This window comes from Babylonia areolata, chromosome 3, assembly GCF_041734735.1.
Source record: "Babylonia areolata isolate BAREFJ2019XMU chromosome 3, ASM4173473v1, whole genome shotgun sequence".
NCBI classification, from domain to species: domain Eukaryota; kingdom Metazoa; phylum Mollusca; class Gastropoda; order Neogastropoda; family Buccinidae; genus Babylonia; species Babylonia areolata.
In genome coordinates, this window is record NC_134878.1 from 47,484,153 (window position 1) to 47,497,426 (window position 13,274).

At 41.0% G+C, this 13,274-nt stretch overlaps 1 protein-coding gene across 1 annotated transcript in view; it reads right to left on the reverse strand.

The window, feature by feature from the left end:
- Positions 1-418: 418 nt before the first annotated feature.
- Positions 419-13,274, reverse strand: part of LOC143280587 (structural maintenance of chromosomes protein 2-like) — a 47,294-nt gene continuing 34,438 nt past the window's right edge. The window contains exons 20-25 of the mRNA XM_076585298.1: positions 8,884-9,078; positions 7,831-8,031; positions 7,213-7,338; positions 6,065-6,216; positions 4,112-4,259; positions 419-3,056 (exon numbers count right to left, since the gene is read on the reverse strand). Coding sequence (XP_076441413.1) covers positions 2,835-3,056; positions 4,112-4,259; positions 6,065-6,216; positions 7,213-7,338; positions 7,831-8,031; positions 8,884-9,078 — 1,044 coding nt within the window. The 3' untranslated portion in view covers positions 419-2,834. The remainder of the gene's footprint in view (positions 3,057-4,111; positions 4,260-6,064; positions 6,217-7,212; positions 7,339-7,830; positions 8,032-8,883; positions 9,079-13,274) is intronic.

Below are 13,274 nucleotides of genomic sequence, written 5' to 3' on the forward strand. Positions count from 1 at the left end.
TGAAACAGTCAGAGACACCTGACAACACCACTGGCGAAATCTCGGCTGCAGACATTGAACCGTTGCTCGCACGACTGTACAGTGAGTATGCGATTTCTGCATTCGATTACGTGGACATTGACATGGACGTTGGCACAACTGAACCTCTTGCAACAGAAAATGTTCCACCATCGGCGTCATCAGGAGCAGGAACAGCGGATTGGGGAGGAACAGAATCAGATGATGACTGTGGAGACACACAGCCTCGTGTCTTGGAAAAAAATGCAAAAGCCGCGATGAAATCCATCAGGCTGTACTTGATGCAAACATCATGCACCGACAGTGTCGCAGAGTCTTTTCGTGTGTTTGCTGGTGAACTTGAAAAGCACATGAAATGCCAAAAGAAACAATCCACGATCACATCCTTTTTTGAAAAAGAACGTCGGAAAACCTACATGTGATGTGATGATGTGAAACCTGATGAGCGACACAATCCAGACAGTGAACAGAAAAGGCCCCAGATGGACATGGAGGGAGACAGCGTACACAGTTACAGTTCTGAAGGACACACTGATGAAGATGATCGCTTTTTTCAGATGTGCTCAAGCAGTTCAGCTCAAGAAAACACCCTTCTGTCAGACGACCTTGAAGAAAACATCGAAGAAGATACTGAAGAGTATCGTCAGGATGACACACTTCTATCCGACAACCTTCAAGAAAATATCGAAGACGACACTGAAGGGTATTGTCAGGATCATAGCTTGTACACAGGAAGCACAGAACGCTCTGAATGAACAAGTTCTGAAAATGAGAATCCATGTGATGTCGAAAGATCTGAACTGTTCCGACAGATCCAACATGAACTCAATGGTGCAAGTTTTGATAAAATACTTTGCACATCTGCCTTGTACAGTGATGTGTCAAAGTATAAAATAACAGGTGATGCACATTTCTTTGAAGCAAGTCAGGTGGATGAAGACGCCTTAACTTGGTTCCCGAAAGATTCACAACCACTGACGCCTCTGAAAATCTATGGGGATGGAAATTGCCTCCCTCGCTGTGCGTCAATGATGGCGTTTGGACATCAGGATAATCACGTCGAACTGAGGACAAGAATCGTCATGGAATTAGCACTGAACCTGGATACATACTTGGACGATGAATTTCTCAAGTCAGGCCATGAATGCGAGGACTACTTGCCAACAATCTATGCTATGTACAGTGGCAATCACTTCAGAGGCAAGCATGTGTCCAAAACGGAACTACGCGGAATGCTGTGCAAGGAGATTGAAGAAATTTCCAAACCAGCGTGGTATATGGGCATATGGGAAATCCACGCCGTTGCAAGTATCATGCAGCGGAAAATTCAGTCCATTTACCCATTGTATGGAGGGGCTACAGTGCGAGAACATCTCCATCGCATGGTTGTGCCTAGACTGTCGACAGATGTGCCAGTGGAAGACATCCCCACCGCTCCAACAGCCATCATGTGGACATCCCTCGGCGGCACACAACAAACTCCGAAAGAATGGAAGATGAACCATTTTGTTGTGTGTGTGCCACAGGATGCCGTGTAGCATTCTTTGATGCGCTTCTGATCACCTTTTTTTTTCGTCATTGTCTTTAAGTCTGCGTAAGAATGATTCGCCGGTAAAAAAAAAAAAAAAGTGCATGATTGAAGAAATGAGAGAGAAAAAAAAAGTTTTCTTGATGATGCCAGCTAAGTAACGTTCCCCTTGTTTGTTTGTTTGTTTGTCCTTTTGGCCACAGTTTGTCCTTTTGGCTGGCCAGTTAAGTTCATCCTAAGTTTGTTGTTGTTATTGTTGTTATTTGTTGTTGTTGTTTTGTTGTTGTTGTTGTTTTGTTTTCTTTACTTTTGTTCTGTTTTGGTTTTTGGTTTTTATTATTATTATTACTGTTATTTGCGGGAATTTTTATTTTCCAGTTGAACATGTGGATGAGTGAAATCTATTCCAACAAGTCTTGGGTTGCTAAATTCAGTAAAAAATTGTGCTTCTGTGGCAATGCAATTCATCAAAAATCATTTCTGTTCATTTAAATAGTGCTGATTCCAGAAACTCATTTTCTCCCCCCACACCTCCACCCCCCTTGTTTTAAGTTTTGTCCTGTTTTCATAATACATTGTGCTTCCAGGTTGGTGCCATGATGTAACAGTATTATTGGAAGATTAATAGTTTTGTGTTGTGTTGCCGTGTGGTACAGTCAGTATCCAACAAATAATTTTCAGTTTATATAAAAGCAATATTTCTGTTCATTTTCTCGTTGGTGCTTGTGTGCGTGCGTGCTCGCACGCATGCACGTGTGTGTGTGTGCGTGTGTGTGTGTGCGTGCGCGCGCGCGCGCGCGTGTGTGTGTGTGTGTGTGTGCATGTGTGAGGGGATGCTTGAATGGATACACTGACACAAACTTTTGCCAACTGGAACATAAACGCATCACAATAGATCCAACGAGTGCAAGGCTTTTTTTTTTTTTTTTTTTTTTAAACATCATGTATGCTGACAAACAACACTGTCGTTTACCCTACAAAATAAAGCACAAAGTTTTTATGGCAACATGCAGTTTAGTGGAAGAGTTAAAAATGAAAAAAAAATTAAATTAAAAAAAACCTCGGGTATATGCAAATTTATTTGCTTATAAGCGAGTTTCGGATATATGCAAGTCTGACGCTCAGATTTGCATATAAGCGAGTTTTCGTATATATGCAACTCGGATATATGCAAGCGATTTTGCCGGTCCCGAGCACTTGCATATATCCGAGTTCCACTGTATGTATGTATGTATAAACGTGAAGAACGTGCATGTATCCTAGCACTGTGTCTGTTCCCTGTTTTCAATCAGCTGGCCACTGACTCAATGCGGGCTCTCTTGGAGGTGGTGCCGGTGGCCTTTTTGCGGGCAGTGCCCTCATTCTCCTTGTCAGCAGCAGACGACGAAGCGTGACGTGAGGCCTGCTGCTGCACATGCCTGGTCACCGTGGAAACCCCGTCCACAAACTTGGTCTTGAAGAGCACGTTGGCGTTGTTGAACATCCCGTCCTTCAGCGACACCACGATGAACTGAGGGGCAAAGAGGGCAGCACATGTCATCAGCGGCAGTCCGTTTCCCGGGAACGGAAACAGCAAGAGGGTAAGCGTATACTGTAAACTACCTTGTGGACGCCTGGTATCTTGAAAATGCCCACTCCCCCATATGGAGTTAAAAAAACTTGTGCAAAGGGCAGAGTATCTTGAAAACGACCACCCACAACTTTGAAAAAAGAATAAGAAAATTATCATGATGTTGATCAAAAACTTGTGCAAAGAGTAAAACACCTAGTAAACGCCCAGCCACAAATTTGAAAAAAGAATAAGAAAATTATCATGATGTCAGTTTGCAATTTGTGATTGTGTTGCTTTACAGAACAGTACACATTTAGATTAACAGATAAAGAATCAAACACCTGCAAGAGATGTCGATGAGTCATTGAAAAACCAAGTGAGATTATGATATCATTCCATAACACAGCGTCTTGTTTCAGAAGATAGCTTTTTACTCTCACTCCCAGTCTCTCTCACACACAAAAATGAGCGCACATGTGCACATAATGAGATGAGATTTTCACAAAGAAACACGTCCACTACACATCTGAACAAATTCCTACTGATTATACCACTTTATCGAGACTTCCCATACACATATATATCAAATTCCCAGCCAGTACTGTATGGTGAGGAACTAATTATGGCAATACGCTCCCAGTAAATGCCCATCCCATTTTATGGGTGAAATTTTTACATAGAGAGGATGGGTGCTTAACATGGTAGCAGTACATGTCAAAGTATGGAAGATGATTAGGATTGGTGATATACCTTTCTTTTCTTGTTTTGTTTTTTTTTGTTTTGTTTTTTTCTTTTTACACACAAGTATGTTATTGGGAAAGATTTTACCATAGGTGATAGCAGGAAGATACTAAATGAGTACGGAAGATTTCTTTCCAGTTGCAGCCAGTCACATTTTATTCGAACCTCTTGCTGCTCTCTCCAACACACACACACACACACACAACATACATATAAAAAAAATAAAATAATGATGAAAAAAAATACCCAGGGCATGAAAAGTGCCACCTTACCTGTGAATGCTTGAAGTGCGAGCGGATCATCTGTCCAATGTTCTGAGTGTGAGAGAGGTCCAGGGCAGCGTCCACTTCGTCCAAGATGTACAGGGGGGCCGGTTTGAACAGCAGCATGGCCAGGATCAGCGACAGAGCCACCAGGGACCTGCACAGAATAATAATAATAATAATAATAATCATGGATACTTGTTCAGCGCTTTCTTCCCTTAAAAGAAGCTCAAAGCGCTTTACAATAAACACTGAACACATACACACATGCGCAATTACTTACAAAACTAAGAAGAAAAAATAATGATTTAACGCAAAAAAAACATAAAACAGATTAAAAAACTACGCATATTACATTAATTACACAGACACACACAGTCTGCATGGCTTATAACTGAATGTCACTGGAAATGTCATCACGCACTGTACAACATCACACCATGTTACCCCACTTCTCACAGCATGACGGTTTTGCATAGCGCGAACACATACCACAAACAATGCAATCAGAACATGGATGTTTTTGTACACATCTAACATAAACCACAAACAATGCAATCAGCACATGGATGTTTTTGCAAACATCTAACATAAACCACAAACAATGCAATCAGAACATGGATGTTTTTGCACACATCTAACATAAACCACAAACAATGCAATCAGAACATGGATGTTTTTGTACACATCTAACATAAACCACAAACAATGCAATCAGAACATGGATGTTTTGCACACATCTAACATAAACCAAAAACAATGCAATCAGAACATGGATGTTTTTGCACACATCTAACATAAACCACAAACAATGCAATCAGAACATGGATGTTTTTGCACACATCTAACATAAACCACAAACAATGCAATCAGAACATGGATGTTTGTGCACCCACCTAACAGTTAACATAAACCACAAACAATGAAATCAGAACGCAAGTTTTGCATACATCTAAAATACACCACAAGCAAAGAAATAAGAACATGTTTTGCATACACCTAACATAATAATTGCATATTGTTATCATATGCCTTGTGTCTATTCTTAAAATGCTATTTTAAGCCTATCCTTTCACTGTAATTTTGTATTGCACATGTAAGGCCGTTATGATGTATGTACGATTTACTATTACCTTTTAAAGGTTTTTGTCATTGTTGTCGTCTACTGTGATTATTGATTGTACACAATGGGTTGCTCTAGCTTGACATCTAAACATTTTATGTCTTTTATGTATACATGTTGAATGTCTGTGATTTTCATGTACGTGTTTTACGTCACAAATTTCTCTTGTCTCGGATGAGACTATAAACCAAGGTCCTGTGTGTAGCACGCACTTAGCACACGTAAAAGAACCCACGACAACAAAAGGGTTGTTCCTGGCAAAAATCTGTAGAAAAATCCACTTCGATAGGAAAAACAAATAAAACTGCATGCAGGAAAAAATTTTTTAAAATGGGTGGCGCTGTTGTGTAGCAACGCGCTCTCCCTGGGGAGAGCAGCCCGAATTTCACACAGAGAAATCTGTTGTGATAAAAAGAAATACAAATACAAAATACAAATAAAAGTATTCTGTATTCTGTACACACCAAAGACAATGAATTCAGAACACGAGTGTTTTGCATACATCTAACATACACCACTAACAATGAAATCAAACACAAGTGTTGGCATACATCTGACAGAAACCAGAAACAGTCAAATAAGACAAAACATGGGTGTTTTGCACTCATCTAACATGGGTGTTTTGCACTCATCTAACAGACACCACGAACAATGAGCAGTTCAGGCTTCTCCCACGTGCCAGTCAGAGGTGGCTACCCACTTTAGGAACGTCCCTATGGACACCTTCTGCTTGAAAGATAAAGCTCTAGTCTGAGAGGTAGCCTTCAAGAGAACTGAACAGTTTTCCTCTTGCTGTTATTGTTGCTGCTGTATATAAATAGATCAGAAACGAGCTTTACCTCTGCCCACCACTGAGCTCACTGAGTGACTCTTTCCACACGTCACCAAAGGCAACCTTGACCTCCAGGCCATCCAGCACGGTCTGACCTTCAGGGGGTGCCAGCTTGGCCTGGGTCCCAGGCAGTAAGGTGGAGAAAATGGAGCCAAAGTCCTGCAATAAAAAAAGGTGTGATTAAGCGTTGCATCATCTTTCCTGTTTAGTCATAGATTGCTGTTCTGTCTGCTGAAGACTGCCGAGCCAGACTTTTTCTGGCCTGCAGAGCCACTCCAGTGTGCTTGTAGCTGGCTTCACAGTCACAGTTTTTGCGTTTGGGCAAATCCATATACGCTACACCACATCTGTTAGGCAGATGCTTGACCAGCAGCACAACCAAACATGCTTAGCTAGACCTTAAGTGCATGCTTATATATTTGTGTACCTATCAGAGTGAATTTCTTCTACAGAATTTTGCAGAGGACAACACCCTCGTTGCCATGGGTTCTTTTTCAGTGCTGCTCTTGGTTTATCGTCTCATCCAAATGACTAGACGCTCAGTTTGATTTTCCAGTCAAACTTGGGAGAAAGGGTGAGAGTGGGATTCAAACCCACACCCTCATGGACTCTGTATTGGTATCCGAGTGCCTTGAACATTGTGCCACCTTCCTCACAGTCACATCTTCCTTGAAACTGAAGGGCAACCATTACTGGGCTCTTTCAACATACGCTGTCGTCAGGAAAAAAAATGTTCATAACGTTTTGCCCCTTTCTCATTGTTGTTTTCAAACATTTTGTGGGGTACGGTATTCTGCTCTAATTTGTATCAGCTTTCTTGAAACAGCAAATTTATCTGCGGGGAAACGTTGACAGTTCTCTCTTGCTCCTCCACACTGCACTGAAATTTTTTCTACTGTCTGTATGAATATCCAATAAAATTATTAATCTGTCAGTAACACTCAGCATATCACTACCAAGTTATTATGACATAAACACAATGATGGTAATTTAATATGATGGATAAAATAATAGCCACAACGGCATAAATATAATCAAACATAATCACTAGAATAAGCTCATTCAAAATTATGTAAATTCTCCTTTTCATAATAAGTTCACAGCTAAAATTCTGATCACACACAAAACCTTACATTGTGACCAATACTACCATACCTTGTTAACTTGTTCCCAGGCTTTTTGGAGAGCTTCATTCTTCTTTTTGTCCAGTTCGTCAATGACCGCCTGAATCTTGGCTTTGTCGTTCAGCACAATCTTACGTTTCTTCATGAGGTCCGAGTACTGTAATGATAAAACGCATTCTGTGAGGATGGTGTGTAACTCAACTCTGTGTGTGTGTGTGAGGGGGAGGGGGGGGGGAGGGGGTGTGCATGCATGTGTGCGTGTGTTGTTGAATGACATGTTCTGATTTATTCAAAAGAATTCTTAAATTATTTCTGCTAAAAAATAATAAAATAAAAAAAAAGAAGAAAAAGCTATATGGTTTAACAATTTGAAGATGATTTTTACTTCCATTCTTCTGATTGAATCATATACGAGTTTTTCTACTTCCTAATATAGACCTAATAATCGCAGGCACACACACACACACACACACACACACCGCATCTCGCCACACACTCACAGTTGGACACACAAACACACTATGCACATCACACTACACTACACCACACCACCACCCACCCTACTCTTCACCACACAGCACACCGCACTCCCACGCCATCAAACCACCTCTCCCCAAATCCTTTCAAGCCTCCCAAACCACATTCCTACCTGTTCTTCAGCAGAGCCCAGCAGGTTCATGGCTCTCATGTTGACGTTCTTGGCCAGCTTGTCCTTGGTCTCCGTCAGCTTCTGGATGCGCCTCTCAGCTTCCTTGGGGTCATTGACGGAAAAGTCGTAGGGAGAGTTGGGCTGCCCGAAGAACTGACGCTCGTCAGCAATCCAGTCATACTTCTCCAGCAGCAGTGTGACCTGCGGGCAGAGGGCAAGGTGGTGTTTTAGTTTTATTCATCTTCTGCACTGGTGGACTGCAACTCCTCCAACGTTAAACCTGATGTACAGGTGGGTTTTTACATGTACGGCCTTTTTTATCACACCATGCACACAACCTGTTTTCAGGGGTGTGGCATGACGGGTATGTATGCGTTTCCATGACGCACTGAATGCCGACATGGATTACAGGATTTTTAACGTGTGTATTTATCTTCTGCATGCATGTATGTATGCAAAGGGGGTTCGGGCACTAGCAGGTCTGCACATACGTTGACAGGGGATCTTGGAAAATTCCCAACCCTTAATGCACTGGCAGAAAGGTCTTATTCATCATTGCCATTCTTCACTAGTTCAGTTCCAATACCACTTGGTATAACAATATATAAATATTGTATTGTATTGTATAACACTTTTGTCACAACAGATTTCTCTGTGTGAAATTTAGGCTGCTCTCCCCAGGAAGAGCGTGTCACACTGACAGCACAACCCTTTTTTTTCTTTTCTTTTTTTCAGCCTGCAATTTTATTTGTTTTCCTATCAAAGTGGATTTTTCTACAAAATTTTGCCAGGGACAACCCTTTTGTTGCCGTGGGTTCTTTTACATGCGCTAAGTGCATGCTGCACACAAGACCTCTGTTTAACGCCTCATCCAAATGACTACCGCCCAGACCACCACCCAAGTCTAGAGGAGGGGGAGAAAATACTGGTGACTGTGGGGATTCGACTCGGTGCACTCAGATTTGCACTCAGATTCTCTCGCTTCCTACGCAGATGCGTCACCACTAGGCCAACACTCCATACACAGAGAAACAAACAGCTGCCGCCACTCACCTGTCTAGCTGCGTCCTGGGAGTCTTTCTGACCCTTGGACACCTTGTGTTGCAGCTCCTGGACCTTCAGTTGTGCAGCGCTGGACTCCTTCTGCAGCGCCCGCTGCTCCGAGGCGGCTGCCGTGATGTCCTTGTTGCGTGCCTTCAGCAGGTCCTTCTGCTTGTTCACCTCCTGCTGGGCCCCCTTCACTTCGTCCTGGGCAACACGGAAATAATCCTCTTTTACATTTTGTCTATAGGGAAAAGAGGGTGCTGCATAAGCATGAAGAAGGGTGGGCAACATGGAAATCCTCTTCTGCATTTTGTCTATTGGAAAAGTGGACGCTGCATGGGGTATGCAGAAGGGAGGTAATATACTATGGGAGGTAATATACTACCAGCGGTCAACAAGCTGCACCTACTTTAGTACTTATGATCTCTATACATGAGCTGGGTAGTAGTTTGCACAACACAGTGCATTTTGTCTATGGGAAAAGAGGATGCTGCATGGGCATGCAGAAGGGAGGTAGGCCTAATATACTAAGAGAGATAATATTACTAAGGGAGGTCACAAGCTGCACCTGCTTTTGATCTCTATGCATGAGCGGGACAGTAGTTTGCACGAGACAGGAATCATACCCACCACACCTAGTCTGCACCGGTGGGTCACTGCATAGTATGTGAAATTAGAATCAATATCAACAGTGTTGCAGTTTTTCGTTGTTTTTAATTCTATTTCGTTGTTTTTAAATTCTATTTCTTTAAAATCATTTATCCTTCGTTGTTTAATTATTGAATTATTAGTGAATCACAGAGAGGGCCCAAAATGTGTAGAGCACCGGGTAAAAACCACGCTATGAGGACCATTGGGTTATGTAATGCCCAGTGGACCCACCTCGAGTGGCTGGCAGGCTAGCAGGCAGGATTCAAAAGGGTGTTGATACAAATGTGTATCTGAAAACTGGATGTTAAAACCACTCAGTCAGTCAGTGTAAAAGTCTACCAGGTGTTAAAACCACCACTGGTTATTTTAACGGACAGTCTACAACCTTCAAAATAGATAAGTAATTTTTCTGTGATTCTGATTAATAATTTGTCATCACGTTATTGTTTAATCTTTGAATTATTAGTAAATTATTGAGAGGGCTCAAAAAAAACAACAACAACAACAAAAAAATCACTTATCTTTGTGAGGACAAAGTGATATTTCTGTGTAATTGACTGATAATTTGTTCTCGCGTTGTTGTTTAATTATTGAATTATTAGTGAATCACAGAGAGGGCCCAAAATGTGTAGAGCACCGGGTAAAAACCACGCTATGATGACCATTGGGTTATGTAATGCCCAGTGGACCCACCTCGAGTGGCTGGCAGGCTAGCAGGCAGGATTCAAAAGGGTGTTGATACAAATGTGTATCTGAAAACTGGATGTTAAAACCACTCAGTCAGTCAGTGTAAAAGTCTACCAGGTGTTAAAACCACCACTGGTTATTTTAACGGACAGTCTACAAGCTTCAAAATAGATAAGTAATTTTTCTGTGATTCTGATTAATAATTTGTCATCACATTATTGTTTAATCTTTGAATTATTAGTAAATTATTGAGAGGGCTCAAAAACAACAACAACAAACAAAACTCACATATCTTTGTGAGGACAAAGTGATATTTCTGTGTAACTGACTGATAATTTGTTCTCGCGTTGTTTAATTATTGAATTATTAGTGAATCACAGAGAGGGCCCAAAATGTGTAGAGCACCGGGTAAAAACCACGCTATGATGACCATTGGGTTATGTAATGCCCAGTGGACCCACCTCGAGTGGCTGGCAGGCTAGCAGGCAGGATTCAAAAGGGTGTTGATACAAATGTGTATCTGAAAACTGGATGTTAAAACCACTCAGTCAGTCAGTGTAAAAGTCTACCAGGTGTTAAAACCACCACTGGTTATTTTAACGGACAGTCTACAAGCTTCAAAACAGATAAGTAATTTTTCTGTGATTCTGATTAATAATTTGTCATCACGTTATTGTTTAATCTTTGAATTATTAGTAAATTCTTGAGAGGGCTCAAAAACAACAACAACAACAAAAAATCACTTATCTTTGTGAGGACAAAGTGATATTTCTGTGTAATTGACTGATAATTTGTTCTCGCGTTGTTGTTTAATTATTGAATTGTTAGTGAATCACAGAGAGGGCCCAAAATGTGTAGAGCACCGGGTAAAAACCACGCTATGATGACCATTGGGTTATGTAATGCCCAGTGGACCCACCTCGAGTGGCTGGCAGGCTAGCAGGCAGGATTCAAAAGGGTGTTGATACAAATGTGTATCTGAAAACTGGATGTTAAAACCACTCAGTCAGTCAGTGTAAAAGTCTACCAGGTGTTAAAACCACCACTGGTTATTTTAACGGACAGTCTACAACCTTCAAAACAGATAAGTAATATTTCTGTGATTCTGATTAATAATTTGTCATCACGTTATTGTTTAATCTTTGAATTATTAGTAAATTATTGAGAGGGCTCAAAAAAAACAACAACACAAAAAAAAATCACTTATCTTTGTGAGGACAAAGTGATATTTCTGTGTAATTGACTGATAATTTGTTCTCGCGTTGTTGTTTAATTACTGAATTATTAGTGAATCACAGAGAGGGCCCAAAATGTGTAGAGCACCGGGTAAAAACCACGCTATGATGACCATTGGGTTATGTAATGCCCAGTGGACCCACCTCGAGTGGCTGGCAGGCTAGCAGGCAGGATTCAAAAGGGTGTTGATACAAATGTGTATCTGAAAACTGGATGTTAAAACCACTCAGTCAGTCAGAGTAAAAGTCTACCAGGTGTTAAAACCACCACTGGTTATTTTAACGGACAGTCTACAAGCTTCAAAACAGATAAGTAATTTTTCTGTGATTCTGATTAATAATTTGTCATCACGTTATTGTTTAATCTTTGAATTATTAGTAAATTATTGAGAGGGCTCAAAAACAACAACAACAACAACAAAAAATCACTTATCTTTGTGAGGACAAAGTGATATTTCTGTGTAACTGACTGATAATTTGTTCTCGCGTTGTTGTTTAATTATTGAATTATTAGTGAATCACAGAGAGGGCCCAAAATGTGTAGAGCACCGGGTAAAAACCACGCTATGATGACCATTGGGTTATGTAATACCCAGTGGACCCACCTCGAGTGGCTGGCAGGCTAGCAGGCAGGATTCAAAAGGGTGTTGATACAAATGCGTATCTGAAAACTGGATGTTAAAACCACTCAGTCAGTCAGTGTAAAAGTCTACCAGGTGTTAAAACCACCACTGGTTATTTTAACGGACAGTCTACAAGCTTCAAAACAGATAAGTAATTTTTCTGTGATTCTGATTAATAATTTGTCATCACGTTATTGTTTAATCTTTGAATTATTAGTAAATTATTGAGAGGGCTCAAAAAAAACAACAACAACAAAAAATCACTTATCTTTGTGAGGACAAAGTGATATTTCTGTGTAATTGACTGATAATTTGTTCTCGCGTTGTTGTTTAATTATTGAATTATTAGTGAATCACAGAGAGGGCCCAAAATGTGTAGAGCACCGGGTAAAAACCACGCTATGATGACCATTGGGTTATGTAATGCCCAGTGGACCCACCTCGAGTGGCTGGCAGGCTAGCAGGCAGGATTCAAAAGGTGTTGATACAAATGCGTATCTGAAAACTGGATGTTAAAACCACTCAGTCAGTCAGTGTAAAAGTCTACCAGGTGTTAAAACCACCACTGGTTATTTTAACGGACAGTCTACAAGCTTCAAAACAGATAAGTAATTTTTCTGTGATTCTGATTAATAATTTGTCATCATGTTATTGTTTAATCTTTGAATTATTAGTAAATTATTGAGAGGGCTCAATTTATTTCAGAATAACCTTCATTTTTCTTCAAAATAGAATCTGCTATGAAACAAAACCCATATGCACCCTTCCACTGGCAAAGAGGAGACAACCCGACAAAAATCCCCAATCCCACGGGTTTCATACAGTACCAATGGGATGAATGGCTGTTGGGTTAAACAGTCACTAACTGTATGCAGTCTGGCCTTAGGGCGACACCAGGCTGACGGACTCCACACAGATGGACATCCATTGCCCTTCCCTGATAAGAGGCTCTGTCAGGGTGACCGAATATTTTCCCTCACCACATGGAACACCCTTCTATGGATACTAAAAAAACCCTGTCTCGCGTGCACCTCGGGGATCAGCTGCATAGCACGAGACATAAATTCAGATCCCCAAAACCCCAAAACAGGCGTGGCAAAAGAGGTGGGAAAAGATTGTGCTTAGGTAGCAGAATGACAAAAGCAGAGCGGCTGTCAAAGAAATGCTTTAGAATCGGCAGTTGGAATTGTTCCAGCGCAAGAAT